Genomic DNA, 16,391 nt, shown 5'->3' on the forward strand with positions numbered 1-16,391 from the left:
TGATTTCAATACCACCCTCATCAGTTGTATTTCTCTATTCCAAATGAAGGGTGCCATTTCTATGACACTAACTCCTCTCATTGCATCTTTCTCACGCATCGTACCACTCTCCATCTCACCTCTTCCTCCATCCCTCATGCTCTCCTCTACCATCGCTTGTTCACTCTCTAATTGTTTGCCTTGTGCTTAGGCTCTGCTCTGCTACTTCTTTCTCTCATTCATTTCTGTTTTGTCTTTCAATCTGCCTCATCCATTCTCTGCCTCATCCATTCCTCCCTCTCTCTCTCTTTCTCTCTGGTCCTCTCTCTCTCTTTCTTCTTGGAGACAGTGCTGTTCGGCTCCTTGTCACTCTGCTCAGTGCTACCGTGCTGTGCTGCGCTGTCTCCTGCTCTCCTTTTTTGAGGCTTTATTCTCTCATCTTTCTCCGTTCCTTCTCTCGGCTCTTTACTGTTTCGCTCCGCTGGTTTGGAACGTATGCACTGGTTGGACTGGGATTCTGGGGAACCTCCATTGGAGAGAGGGCTGGATGCTCCAGGCGCTCGGAACTCGGCTATCGGACCCTGTGGATCTGTGGGGAGGGGAGGGAGGGGTGGGGGAACGGGAGAGGGGAGGGAGGGCTCCCAGGTGAAGGAAGGGCTGAGCTACCGAGGAACCAGGAGGAGGGTCGTGGTCTGGTGTTGGGGGTCATGCTCTGCCAGTATCTGAGCTGTTCTATTGGGTTGGAGATCCCGCTGCTTTGCCCCATTGGAGGGGCTCTTTTCCTGGAAAAGCTGGGAAAAGCCGGGCGGGAGGAGCGGGAACCATGAGCCAGCAGCTGGATGCGCCGCGGCCAATCAACTGGACCATCAGGAAACTGTGCGCTGCTGCTTTCTTACCGTCCGTCCGACTTCTCAAGGTATGAGGACCAGAGGGCTGTGGGCTGGGAAGGAAGGTGGGGGATGGAGGGAGTAGGAGAGAAGGATGTAGAGGGACAGGAAACAAGGGAGGGAGAGAGGATTAGGAGTGTGCGTGTGTATGTGTGTGTGTGTGGTGGGGAGGGGGGGGGCAGGTGCGGGAGGTTGAGATTGACGTAAGAGGCTGGTGGTTAGAGAGACAGTTTAAACTTCAATCAGGAAACAGGTGCTGAAGCCACACAGGGATATCCTGGTCGCTGGTCTGTGAAGTGTTTTACCAACTGATTTTTGGTGAATGGCATATCGGCCAAAACTGTTCTGAGACCAGGCTGACAAAGGAGAGGGTCATGATGAAGAAAGGCAAACAGAGAAAATCCTGTGTGAAGTGGCTGATGAAGATATCTCTGCTTACTGTTCAGATGTAATTATTAAGCAATTAGGCATGTGGAATATGGCTAGCTCAGAGGTACCTTATTACTATTAAAAAAAAAAATGTAATATTGGTTAACAATGTTTATACTGTGGCACCACAGTATAAAAAAAATTCAGGGTTTCATGCACATGGTGTATGGTCTGATATAACCCAGCTTTCAGCCAATCAGCAGTGAGGACTTAAAACACCCAGTTTAAAACAACTAAAATACCAGAAAATACAACTGAAATACTGTCAGACAATGTTTTGTTCTTGATGTGAACTCCCAGAGGCTGTTTACCTGGGTCCTAGGGATGTGTATGTGCACCTGCTTTCGTATAATGTGGGAGGGATGAAACGGTTGAGGAAATTCATTGGTTGTCACAGGATATTTATAGGCCTATTATTAAGCTGGTTTTCCTCATTGTCTGATAATATACATGTTACAGGCTGTTAATAAACAGGCATTTGATAAACATTTATGGAGCTGTTGTTTGTGTTCTCAGTGTTCTTTGATCTATCAGCATCAAAGTCTCAAACCAAGTGTCTCTGATGCTAAACCACGCCTGTGTGTGTGTGTGTGTGTGTGGGTGCACATGCTAAGTATTTGCATGTGTATAGTTCAGTCATATGAAATATATTCACTGATGATTTGTGAGGCATTGGCAGAGACAGTGGAAAATGATGTGCGTGTGTGTGTGCGTGTGTGTGTGCGTGTGTGTGTGCGTGTGTGTGTGAATGGGAGTGTGTGTGTGAATCTGTGTGTGTGTGTGTTTGTGTGTGTATGTGGGGATGTAAATTGTTTAATCCCTGAGAGGACTAGATTATGTGTCTGATTCCTCTTAGGAGATGTCACTGTAAGTTCACAATAACCAACTTGTCACATTTACACCTTTAGCACTTATTCAGTTTGTCATGAATTTGACCACATTGTCTGGCTACCGTGTAAAACCTTATCATGAGTGTTCATGTGGATGGGCACAGAGTTTGCATTTCACATTAACGGGTATTTTGCATTTGTTTTTAAGGGACAGATGTAACATTCAGGCATGGAATTATTTAAACCAAGTGAAGGGTGTCAACATATTTGGGCAAAATGTTTTCAGAAATCAGTGTTGTTTATGTTTTTAATTGCACACAGCAGGCCAATGCCTTTATATTCTCCATGGTGTACCACAGTTGTTGTAGATAGCTCTTGACACCCACTGCTGGACAATTTTTGCAGATGTCAAAACATTGTTATGAGAATGCGTTATTGGTTGTGATTATTAGTAAGTCGTTCCCTCAAATTTTCCCCGAAGTGGACAACTCTTATGCACGTTTATCCCCAATGTCAATACTTTTGTTAGGTAACTTCAGATTCCAGTTGTCCCATCAGGTCACTGCCTCCATCTCCTGACCTACAACAAATGTCACGCTCACAATCTAACCTGCTGACACGCCATGGCCAAGTGTTGATTGGTCGGCACGGTTAATCAAAATGCCACCACCACTCCCACCGTGCGTTGCCATGGTAACATCCCACAATGTGCCCTTTCACAGCCTGGGAGTGTAGCATGGTGGATGATGTGGATTAGGTAGGTGACACACTGATACAAATCAATTGATCAAAGATTGACATCTTAGCATGACAGGGATATTTACCTCAGGTTAATGGTAACAAATGAACTGTGCGTTATTTGAACCTTTCAAAATAACGCACAGTTCTTTGCAAGTGTTTTTAGGGAAACCCTACCAGTATGTCTTTACCTGTATATTTTCGAATGATCTATAATCTTTGTATATTTTTCAGTGTCTGACAATCCACTAAATAAAAGTTAGATGAATAAATAATTGAAAATTCCAATAACATGGCCATATTACCAAATTGGGCCCACAGGTCACATTCCCAGGGCCCCCTAGTGATTTCTTTAATAATTAATCAGCATGATTAAAAACACAGCATTAGCCATTGCAAAATTAACAAAGTTGCATGAAATGTGTTCAGTATTGCAAAAAGTTCCAGAATGCTATAAAAACAACAGCTTTTTCCAAAATGTTTATTTCTATTTGAATTCAGCGATGCCAACAGAACATTCATGCCCTTTCTTACGTCTTGACTCTGGCAACAAGTCTGATGTCACAAAAACATTATTATTTTTTTTGTTGGAATGCCAGACTCATAACTGGCCAATTCATTATTCAATTCCTTGATGTTTGCTTGATGCTGTCACTAACCAATACTGTGTTACGTATTCTAACCTGTTTCCACTTTGTTAAATCCCTTCCAAACATAGACTGACATTATTTGTCATTCAGAATACGGATGACTTTCCAACAGTAGAAATAAACAAAAAAATCTGAAATGCCCAAAGTTTAGGATGCTCATGGGGCCAGTTTGATGGAAATTCAATAAGCCCGTGCCTTGATTAATTCAGAGCTTGACTGGCAATGAATCAAGTTCTCTGACAGATGATTTCCACTAGTAATTAAATAGCCAGTTATGACAAGGATTCCTCTTGACCTTTAAAATGGCAAGCATTTGATCAACTGAAACCCCCCAAGAGTAGACTGTCTTTATTATGAAGACAATTGTGAAATTTGCTTAATTGTGTTATGAAAGGATAAAGCCTATTGAGGCCTAGATTTACTATTGCAAGTGGCTTCATTCACTCTGGACATACCTCGATCAATCTCAATATTTTAATCAAATTTTTGCGTTCGTTATTGACTCACGGACAATATATTGCCTGTTAGCGGTAAAAGCTTACATGTTTTGTGACAGGTGATTTATTAAAAGTTGTCACATACAGAAAAAACTATCATCCTGAAATGGAATACCTATTTACCTTATATCTACTGGGCTTATTTTATTCATCTCCCTCTGTAGTTTTTAATCTTTCATCATTCCTTTTGTCCTTTCTTCCACTGTCCCTCTTCTGGGAGTGCCCTCTATTTATGGGTGAATTGTCTTCATGCCCCATGGAGTTACACAAAATGTGTGAAATGCTCTCCCCCTTCTCTGTCTTGCTGTCACTCTGTCTGTGTCTTTGCCCGTCTGTCTATCTCACACTCTCTCTCCAATCCTTGCAAAGATAACGCTCCATCTGATGCAAAATGCATGGGAGAGACCTCTGTCTCTAAAAATACATTTGCATATTTCAGTGAAGTTGTTATACAGCTACAGTGAGAAAACGGAACTGCAAAACAGTCTTAAAAACAACTCAGATACCTATTTAACATTTGCATGTGCTGTTTTAATTCCTCATTCTCATATGCTTTTCATAATTCTCATGCGCCATTCTTTCTTTGCTATTCCTACACTGCTCATGTGTAATTATTTACTCAGTGTTATCTATAGGTGGCGCTCTTACTGTGTTGGTATTTGAAGTGGATGGTCTGTACACTGTGGGAGTTGTGAAGGGTTATACTACCCTATAACCTTTAACAGAGAGATCTGCTCGGGGGAGAAATGTGTTCAAAACATTTAGAATTTACCAACTATTAGATTTTTTTTTTTTTTTTTTTTGTTTCTAGCTAACAATTTCTGGTCACCAGACATTGCCATTATGTTTGCAAAGTCATTTATAATGCCAACTTTTCCTATATTATTTGAAATGGCTATAACAGTTCCTCAAGGAGTGTTTGTTTAAAGCTATCTACAAATGTTGCATTTTTTTAAATTTTTTAAACCTATGATAATTTACTGACATATAAAACAAATGTATAATAATCAAGAGATATGTTCATTTTCGCTGGAATCCAAATAGGATTCAATTGGAATCTGACTTGAAGTTGTATGAACGTTCACCATTTTCTTGTGATTGTTTTATTGTTACAAAAATAAGTTGGTTTACATAGTCAAAAATAGAATGGAATACTTTGAATATGGGTGCATATATTCTGTATATATAAAAAGCCTCTAGTATGTTCTATCTAAGCTTAGCAGTGATCTGCATATCGTTACGTAAGGGTTATAAAATAAATAGGCTGATCTGAACCCTGTGCTGCAGATTTCCAGACTGCTGCACAGAACAAATGTCGTGCTTCATTAGCAAACCTGATGAATCATTAAAGGGCCAATCAGAAGTTAAGACAATAACAAAGTGAACTCCCCTCCCCTGGTAAATAACTGGGATGTGGCTGAAGAAATGTTACCACTTAAATTCATACAGCTCCTCATAAAGCTCCCCACCACACACAATGTTAGATTGTAGACTCATTTGAGTCTACAGTGTTTGATTAGGGTCATTTATATTGTTTACAAACATTGGAGTGAAGCAAGATTGTTGGGCAATGATTTTTTCACCAGCAATTTTAACAAGCTGAGGCACTTTTTAGGTGATATTTAAGCCATAAGGCCAGTTCACCACACACCTCCTATATCACAGCTTTCAGCTAATGAGAATTCAGAGTTTTAACCACCTGGTGTCTTAGCCAATATGTGGCTAAGAGCTTTTCATAGGCACAACACATCAAGGAGTGCCTGGATAGAGCATGTAGTTTAGGTATATGGGCAGAGAACCACAAAACGCAGAGGTGCCTTACTGATCTGTGACATACTCATAGATCACGGCTTCCAGGAAATCAGCGTACAGGACTTGAACCTTCATCTCCACTGTCAATAGGAACCATTTGTATTACAGTGTGCTTTTGGAAATACAGTGATTATCTCTTTCATTTAGCGATTTGATTTGATAGTGATACAAGTCACATTGAACTGTCTGTATGTGGCCTGAACATCTCAGAGAACATCTAAGTCAACAGAGTAATCTATTTGTAAGATTTCAGTAAGGACGCATCAGTGCAAAATGCGTCAATGTCTTAAGCTCGTGTTTAGCGATGTAAACCTTTTCTTTTCGGGGACAGAGGTTTAATTAACAACATCCCTCGCTATATCAGTCTTTCTCTACTTTTCCGACAGTGTCCCTTTACCCTTTTCTTTATTTATCCATGCTCTTGTGACTTCAAATAAGCATGTGCAAATGAGAAACAGCATTTGAATGTCAGTTAAGTGAGAGTGGTGCCAGTATGAACCTAGCTAGGGTCAGTGAGAGAGCTGTCGGCCTGCCCGATGTTTTGTCATGGAAAGCTGAGAACTTCTCCGTAGCTTTAATGCAAGTTGGTCATAAAACAACTGTAAGCCTCCTCCAGGAGCCTCTGAAAGAGTTCATGCTTCAATTAATAAAATGCTAAGTGCATGAAATTACAATTAAGAGATTATCTCACTAACAAGGCGAACAAAGGGCACAAACTCGCAATTAAGACCTTATTTGTTTGTTTTCCACGTGGAGACATTATCCTTTGGTTGGCATGACTCCCACTGGGCATTGGAAATGAAAGGGCCATGTTCTCAAGAACTTTTCACCTTCAAATTTGACACACTCTCTGAGAATAAATAATTGCTTTACTTAAATATGGATCTACTGTGTTACTGTGTTGTCTTATTTCAGTGCTGTACATAATTGTTAGTCATTCTTAGATTATCTGATGCTTCTGTATTAGTCCCAACCCTTCTGAATAGTAGAGGTGGTGAGAGCTGCCACAGTGTTAGTTGACTATATGTCAGTCCTGTGTTTCTCACACCCTGATCCACGGAACAGCACTGACCCATGGGGGAATGTCTGCCAATCTGTGGCATATCCCTAATGAAAAATGGCCTATTGATTGCATTGGCACTTCCTTCATAGAACTGGAGTTACATGCATGTCCACAGTGTCTGCCATTCAGCAATTGGCACATACAGCGTGCTTTGAATTTTACTCTTTCAAATTTGACTCCAACTCTCAAACAGTTTCCGCTGATAGCTGAATCATGTCCCCTTAAATTAAAGATATGACACACAGGACTGTGTAGGACACAATAAAAGGGACACTGAAAGCAATACACGTCTTCTCTTCTACACTCAATGATTGCATCCATACGTTTTCATGACCTTCACAATTCCATGTTGATCCACTTCAATACATACAAACCATAGACCTAAATCATTCAGTTCAATTTTGTTTGCCGGCTTTTCAAAATTGTGAATTTTTTAGGTGTGTTTATTAACATTATGGAAGTTGCTGAAAAAGTGAACTTTTTTATAATGTTATTGTTTCATATAGCCTCACTATGTCTTAAAATGGAACAGAAAAATGTACCTAAATAGTCAATCTGCACTCTTAAATATGTCCTGTTTGTTGTTAAATATTGTCAGTTTCAGGTGTGTAGGTTTCAAAACAGGAATATCGATAAAGATATAGAGTCGTACACTGATAAAATCAAGGGTGAAAACTAAAGCTCAAGTTCAAATGTTTTGGCCAGAAATCAGTCCATCACCAGTGTAGTAAAGCAAAGGATGTACCTTATACAAGTCAATGAAGATCCCTTTTAGGTTGTAGATAGTGCCTTGTTTTTCTATGTGCATACCAGTCCAGCCCTACTCTTACCCCCAGGCCATCATCATGACAACATCCATGACATCATCAGAGTTACAGCACTCAGCGTGGACCTTTGACCCTTAGGATTGAGTCTCTGCTGCCAGCTGTTAGCAAGTGGGGAGTTTTGGGTCTGTCTGGGGATGGAGGACTATTATTTATGAGGAGAGGACATTAAGTACCTACCCCCAGAGCTTTGCTTCATGGAGTCGCTGTAGTACGGTAGCCTGCAGGGCAGTTTGAATACATTGGTGTTTGTTCAAGATTGGCTTGGGTTGTCACCGGTCTTCCCAACCAAAAGATATTGCCTCTTGTCCAGACTCTCTTAAAGGCTCTGTGCAGTGTTATTTTAGTTATTTTATAACTGCACAATAGTTGCGTAAATTATTATCATTCCCTGTTTGTGGATAAACAACGAAGCTGAGCAAGTGCTGTTTGTCGGAAAAAAATCCTTAAATAATTTTCCAGAGGGATAATACTTTTTGCCTAATTGTGTTATGTCACAAAGCTAATCTGACCGCAAAAGACAAATAACTGTTCATCTGGTTAATTGGGGAAGACTTCATACCATCCTATTAGCCAATCCGAGCTGTGTTTGTACATTTATTCAAATACATTTACCATTGCACAAAAAATCGGACTGAGATTTTCAAGGCCGAATGAGACTCAGGTAAAAATGTTTACTGTAAAATAATTTTTTCTAATTAATTAACAACGCAGTTGTTCACCGCATTGGCTGTTCACTGTTTTAGGTGTAAAGTTACAGTATGTGAAATGGAAATTTGTAATGAAATAGATGTTAGCGCATACTTTCCTGTGTGGAGGAGGTTTTGGATACAATACTCCCATTCCTGAGTCAACAAACAATAAACCCAACCACACTGCACCCCTACTGAAGGAAAATCCATCCAAATAGTTAATTTGTTTTACAGTAGGCCTAATGACAAGAGATCATAGGCAACTTACCTCAAAATGTGACTCGATAACCTACAGTTATCATACCTGTTTTCAAGACTGGCTAATACTAGAGATACCACAGGCTTATTCAGAGTTAGGGAAAACTGCTTTTGACTACTACATACCCCAGTCATGGAATGTCTTGCAGATATGCTAGTGCCCGGATGGCAATTCAGATTTTTGGTTTTATTGCTTTTTATTTTTATTATAAATATAATACATGACTCAACTATAAAAGTGACCTTGATCTCAGCTTGATTTCCCTGTATATATATATAAGTTCAAAAATAAAAACATTAAATAATAATTTAAATCAAAATCCTGTAGCCAACTTGTCAGTTGTTCGTTTTATCCTGATCAAAACATAATGACTTTGATACCACACATTCAAGCAGCATATCAAACTGCGATTAAGTTTTAGATTATACCAATCAGGGTGTATTCTCATAATGCAGTATGTAACATTATTTTTGATATAGATATTGGAAGCTAAATGCGTTAGCTACCTTGTAATATAGAAAAAATAAGGTGAAATATATCTGTTGTCGTCCCCTTGAGGTTGGGAGTGGGACCTGTCAGGGGATTACGCTACCAAAAGTAATCTGACGCTCTGCAATAATGCCCCCATTCACACGCAAGTAAGTAATTCTGTAGCAGTCTTATGCAATCTCCACACACGTGCACACATATGCACACGTGCGCACACGCACACACACACACATACAGACACACACGCACACACTGCCCGCTCCTGAATTTCAACATGACACAAGCTGGCTGCTTGATGAAAGTAAAGCTTGGGAGGAAAAGGTTTTAGTTGGCTGCACAGGCCATTATTAAATCAGTCTAATCAATTAGTCTAAGTGGCACCTTCTTACAGTGTGATTAGAATGTGGAATGAGACACATTCACCTGAGTGCTGTGTGAGTGACTGTGGACTGCCTCTGTATCTTCTACGATGGCTTTATTTTTAAATGTTGTGTTTTATGTGTTTGACGTGCTGACTTTGAGCATTCAATGTGGGGTAAATGATAGCAGGCAAATTGACAAAAGGTGAATCAATAAATCAATTCATCAATACATTTTTGTACGACGATTGATAGTATGTTTACGTGCACTCAAGGCTGTCTGAATAATTAAGAGGCAGTTTTGGGGGATGAAACGGGAAATAGTCACGTGTCCAATTATCCACCCTGGCCTGTATCAAAGGGGTTTGCCCTCTCCGGGTCATAAACCACATTGTGAAGTCGAGCTGAATTGTGATTCTAGTCACAGATCAGGCCTATTGCTGGGTCTGATGAGACTTAACCATTAACTGCTGTGAAGGCATTACCGTTGCAGAATGTATTGATTGGCCAAGTGGTCATTTCATGCCTCCATACCATAAGGCACAATGTACTTGCCTTTTACACCTCTGATAGCCTGGCCCAGACACGCCTGCTGGAGTCCCCGTTAATGATTCAAGGCTCTTTGGTGAGCTCAGTATGAAACACTTAAGATGTCATGACGAGACTGATTAAAAAGCTGGAAACTGAAAGGGAACCATTGACTACATCAGCTAGCTTCTTCTTCTTGTCCCAGTTTAGCATGACGGCTAAACTTTGCAGTGAGGTGCTTGACTCAGTGTTAAATACAGAGTATCATGGATCTATCATGTTAAATGCCCTGGGTGTCTCCTTGACCAGGTGCCCATCTATAACTAGGGCCCAGAGTTTTCCCCAGTCCATTCATTTGGTTTCAGGAAAAATGACAGTCTGTCACTAATTAGGGGCATAGTCATCTCTACTTGCTTTTCCATTGTCCCGGTTTGGTTGTGTGAGACCCAAAGCAGAACAGAGAGCCAGATGGGTTTTTAATGTGAAGAGGATGTTTCTCCACAGACACACTACCAGCTTTGATCTGAGGGAGCTTAGGAACAAAGCAGCCACTCTCTCTGCCTCTGTTTCTTTCTGGGTTTTTTTTTCTTCTCCATGATTAAACATGCGATTCTCTCTGAATAACATATTTTTTCATTTGACTCTTTTTTTCAACGCAACACGTTTCCTTTACTATCTAGTCACAATCTTCCAGTTTCAAGGTTTTTCTATCTGTACATATCAATCCAATCTGTCCAGGATAGCCTAGTGAGATTGATGCCTTGTGCATCAGATAAATGATCTGTTCATTCACGTGTATCTGTTTACAGTATTCTCGCTTGGAAATATAACTCTGACTTTTTCAGAGATGCTGACATTTTGACTAATGATTTCTGGAATTCAAACTCAATAAAGACCAATCCGGCACAGTCTTGTGTTTTGTTGCAAGGTGATCTGATAGAAAAATACTTTTCTAAATGCTCACTGCTATCAAGTCTGTTCTCCCATTCGCATTCCTACTTGTTATCCAAAGCTTCTGTTTGCTCCTTACGGAAATCAATACTTTGTAGAATAGCTTTCGTAAAATAACTAATTAGTTATATTTTCTGCAGAAATGTGATACTTAAAGATGGTGTCAGGACTCCTGGAAAATATCATTGTGGACATCTCCATCCAAGTCACCACCATTTTAATGTAGTCAACTGGGTTGGAATTCCACCTTCATTGGCTAATTCCAACTTCATTGATCATGTGATCCCACCCACTCTCTGTCTCTCTCTCTTTTTCACTCTCCAAATTGCTCTCTATCTCTTTTTGTCAAGGCTCCAGTAAAGTGTATTGTCTTGGTGGTAATGGTTTCTTACAGGTCATTAGAAGTGAGTGGCGGTATCTTAAATCACTGTAGAGCAGCTTTATTACGCTGCTGCTTCCTTACATACATTTTTTAAAGCCAACACATTTTTTATAAACACACACATACAGAGACACTCACACAAGCACACACACGTTTGTTTTTCTATCTATGTGGGGACTTTGAGACACACAAACACACCGACACACAAAGACACGCTTATAGATATAGACACACACAGTGATACACACATACCCAGACATATTAAACACAAACACACACAAACATGCACACACACACACGTTTGTTTTAAACCTAACCCTAATCTAACCCTAACCGTAACCTAATCTCAGTAACGTAACATTTTTGCCTACATTTTAACTAGATGTAATGCCTAACCTTAACCCTAAACTTAACCAACAATGCCTGGACTGTAAAGAACCTCCAATTATAACTCTAAAATTAACTGTAAGTTTGACCCTAAACCTAAACCCTGTGCCGGAAATTGACTATCCCCCCATGGGACCCTAAAAATGTCCCTACGAGGCATGTTTTACTATAGTTATAGGGACAAAATGGCCCCACAAGGTAATGAAAACAAGCACACACACACACACACACACACACAGTGCCACTCAGATCTGAAGCCATGAAATGCTTTGAAAGGCTGGTCATGGCTCACATCAATACCATCATCCTAGACACACTGGACCTACTTCAATTTGCATAACTCTATCTCCATGAAATCCACAGACGAGGCAATCTTGCACTCCACACTGGCCTGTTCCACCTGGACAAGAGCAATACCTGTGAGAATGTTGTTCATCGTCGACTGCTCAGCGTTCAACCCTAAAGTACCCTCCGAGCTCATTACTGAGCTCTGGACCCTGGGATTAAACCCCTCCTTCTATACCTGGATGATGGATTTCTTGACAGGATGTCCACAAGGGTTGAGAGGAAGCTGCAACACAACTGGCATGCTAACCCTGGTCACCGGGCCACACTCCCTATCATCTATGACCTCTACAGCAGGCGGTGTCAGAGGAAGACATTAAACATTTTAAATGACAAGACATAAATTATTCTATACTACCACATGACAGTTATGGTCTGCAGTACTAGACCTTGCAGAACTGCTCTCCTAAGGTCATGAGAAAAAAAAAAGCTGCCGTATTAGAAATGATCAAATGTCAACAAAAGCCTTTTTTTACCAGGGAAAATGACTGGGAACGCATTCTCACCTCAGGAACGACTTGGAGGGGTTCGAGACAGCTCCCTTACCTTGTGTCTCTCCTGGTCAGATGCTCTTTACCCTCTAGCATACATGCCACAACTAAATGTCTCTACGATATATCTTCAGCATAGAATAATACCCCGTAAGTATATACCTTAAGTACAGAAGTTATGCATGGGTCAGCAACAGACCGCAAAGGTTTTTCATTTTTAAATAGTGAACTTGGATTTTGCTTCGTTCATACAACAATGGATACAATTTATGCTAATTATGTTCCTGCCCCTTGACAACACAATTGGTCAAAAATCAGCATAGAGCTGAACGTAATTGCCTTCCTCTTCGATTGACTCCGCCCAAACACACGTTGCTATTGATTATTGACTATTTTGAGGAACACACAGAGGAAAGAAAACTCTTTGTTGTTCTACAGTTGTTCTGCAGAATTGAAGGAAAATCACACGTACTGTATTTGAATTTGTTGGTATATAGTTATAGAATATAATAAGCACAACAGCCATTGCAAACTTTGCTAACTTAAGCAGCCACTACAAAAAAGTCGATGGAAGTAATCAGGGCATGGAACCATATTCATTTTTTAACGGCCAAATCACCTTTTAGTAACTTCAAAACCAATTCGGAGGCCCTTATTATTACGTCCTTACCTCTTTAGCTAGTGAGGCTAAAGCTAGTTGATGTTGGTTTAAAGAAAAATAATTGAATCACAGAAGACAGTTTCTCTTCTCTTGTCCTGTTGATGTCTTTCAGCGTGATAAACCAAATAGAAATCGAGTGAGATTCCCCTTTAAGTCTTAGTGCTACTCAATAGTTGCTGTTAAATAGGCTGGATACCCGTGTCAACGCAGCCCTCTGAGGGATTAATGGGGGGAACAGAGGAATGGTGTCTTCTCTCTGCTTCTGTCTCCTCCCCTGTGTGAGGATATTGTGTCTGAATTCTCCAGATGAACCGACAGGACAAACCGTTTGGGAGTACCGTCAACAAAGCTGTACAACACATGCTCATGTCCATGCCATATGTGTTTCTGTGTGTAGGTTTTCAGTGTGAGACTTTGAAGGCGTACAGCTGCTCTGACATTGTGGTTCTTTATGCGGTGTGCAGTAGCTGCACCTGAACCGGATTGCGTCCCTGTAGTGTAAATGCAGAGATTACCCAAATGCCTGTGAATCAGAGTGACACTTCGGTGGAGACGCTGAAGCGGAGACATTGTCTGAATTCTTCAGACTCTCCGTGTTTTGTGCGCATTGTGTAGAGGCACAAGCTGATCTTGCAGACGAAGACATTCTAGGTTGAATGAGCATTGTGTTAACAGGCAGAACGGAGGCCACATATGTTGTTCTTCGAGTCTGCTGGGAGATTTTGAGATTTATGAAGTAAAATTTAAAAAAAAGTATTCTAATCCCTTTATGCTACATGTGCATTCAGGTGTGTTCGCTGGCCCCTGGTGTCATATGAGCTGTGTCATTGTGGCCCCTGGTGTCATATGAGCTGTGTCATTGTGGCCCCTGGTGTCATATGAGCTGTGTCATTGTGGCCCCTGGTTCATATGAGCTGTTTGATCTTCTTGTATGTGCTGGCTGGGTTATTCTTATTAACTGGGCTGTATGGTGTGGGCCCTGGCTGGGTTATTCTGGTTAACTGGGCTGTATGGTCTAGGCCCTGGCTGGGTTGATCTGGATAAGAGGTCTGCATGGTCTGGGCCCTGGCTGGGTTGGTCTGGATAAGAGGTCTGCATGGTCTGGGCCCTGGCTGGGTTGGCCTTGAGAGAGGGCTGCATGGTCTGGGCCCTGGCTGGGTTGGTCTGGATAAGAGGTCTGCATGGTCTGGGCCCTGGCTGGGTTGGTCTGGATAAGAGGGCTGCATGGTCTGGACCCTGGCTGGGTTGGTCTGGATAAGAGGGCTGCATGGTCTGGACCCTGGCTGGTTTGGCCTTGATAAGAGGTCTGCATGGTCTGGGCCCTGGCTGGGTTGGCCTTGATAAGAGGGCTGCATGGTCTGGGCCCCGGCTGGGTTGGTCTGGATAAGAGGGCTTGCTGCTGAGGGGTTAGAATAGCCCCCAGTGCATCTGGGAATGAGACCGCCAATTTGGCAAAGCTTTCATACACTCAGCAGAAGACTGCTGCAGGTGCACTTCTGACACACACACACACACACACACATTCTGCACATCTATTCCAAACCATCTCTCTCCATCTCTCGCCTCCATACATATTTGCATGTACACTTGTGTTCCAACCAACCCCTAAGGAATGCATTAGATTGATAGGAGGGGGGAGGGAGAAGAAAAGAACAGAAAATGTCACTTCCAGCTGAATGAAATGGTGCAGTATGTATGATGTAGGATGGGACCTGTTAATCATGTGCTGGCATCGCCACGAAACGACTCATGGCTTTTCTACATGGTAACATTTGCATTTGTAGTCAGTGCTGTAACACTGTGGCATATGAAGGTCATATTTAATCTAGTTTCATGCATTGCAGCAATTGGCAGAATGTATCTGGGCCACAACCGCTAATACGGCCATATGACAGAATTACAGGGATCTCATTCTCTCCCACACTCTTTTCCCTGGCTCTCTGTCCTGTTCTCTCTCTCTCTCTTTCTCTCTCTCTCTCTCTCATCTCCTCAGTATTACACCCTCTCGTCCCAGCTGCCACTGCATTCAAACACTTGCGACAATTCAGCAGTTGAACTTGGAGATAGCCACTGGGTATCATAGGTACATTTCAAGTGATATTGCTGAGTATGAACAGAAAAGTGGACAGTGATCTATATTCACTTCTTCTGATCCGATGCTGAGCAGAACAGGTGAATAAAACACACCCCATAGGAGGTCATTCAGGCAGTACTTCTGCTTTGAATATAGCTAATTTGTGGAAATATTGTACACCTTTTCTTTTTAATAATTATAATAACCGTGGAAATCAAAAAATATATATATCATACAAAATAAAATGTAATACAATTATTAGTCTCCTCTCTTCATTAGCATAGGGATGTTTTTTTTACTGTGCTGAATATTTTGGAAAATAAGCAAGATAATGATTAACTGAAGCGAACAACTACATTTAAATGAATTTGTTTTAAAATAAAATAACAAAGTAGACGTTACACAAAGTTTGTAGGTTACAGTATTAGCTGAGTTGAGTGGTGTAACAATGTCCAAATAATGATGGCTATAAGTGAAACATTTTTATTTTTTTTTGCAGATTTTGATAATTAGTGGGTATAGTTCTAATTCTGCTCTGAATCCAGGTTTTGCATTCTACTCTGAGGACACCTTATCAGAATTCTGCTTGTACTTTCTCAGCTGGGTCGTTGTCCCATTTTTGAGAATTCCAGGCTGGCAAGAAGAACCCAGAACTTTCAACCATAGGTGGGTTCTGTGACTGGTAGCCCCTCTCCTGCTCCCTCTCCTGCTCCTTCTCCTGCTCCCTCTCATGCTCCCACTCCTGCTCCTTCTCCTGCTCCCTCTCCTGCTCCCCCTCCCACTCCTGCTCCTTCTCCTGCTCCCTCTCCTGCTCCCTCTCCTGCCCCCTCTCCACATGGGGAGCCTTTCCCTCTAATCCTGTCACTGAGACACTTCCTCATTTCCCTCTATTCTCTGCCTGTCAGCCTGGGAGCATGGCTCCTGAGAGAGACACTAATCCACTGCACCAGAATATTCCAACCCCACCCACACCCCCCCAACCCACCCAGACTCAACACGAGGCCGGACATAACTGAAATGCATATCATAGTGTTTTATGAGAGCCTATGGAATGCGAGTTACAG

At 41.5% G+C, this 16,391-nt stretch overlaps 1 protein-coding gene across 7 annotated transcripts in view; it reads left to right on the top strand.

Moving 5' to 3' along the window:
* Nucleotides 1-625: 625 nt before the first annotated feature.
* The window catches only part of trpm3 (transient receptor potential cation channel, subfamily M, member 3), a 125,750-nt gene continuing 109,984 nt past the window's right edge, over nt 626-16,391 (top strand). For all 7 annotated transcript variants that reach the window (XM_020052914.2, XM_020052916.2, XM_020052915.2 and 4 more), the window contains exon 1: nt 626-895. In XM_020052914.2, the coding sequence (XP_019908473.1) occupies nt 803-895 (93 nt within the window). In that variant the 5' untranslated portion in view covers nt 626-802. The remainder of the gene's footprint in view (nt 896-16,391) is intronic.

This window comes from Esox lucius, chromosome 13, assembly GCF_011004845.1.
Source record: "Esox lucius isolate fEsoLuc1 chromosome 13, fEsoLuc1.pri, whole genome shotgun sequence".
In the NCBI taxonomy this organism is placed as follows: Eukaryota; Metazoa; Chordata; class Actinopteri; order Esociformes; family Esocidae; genus Esox; species Esox lucius.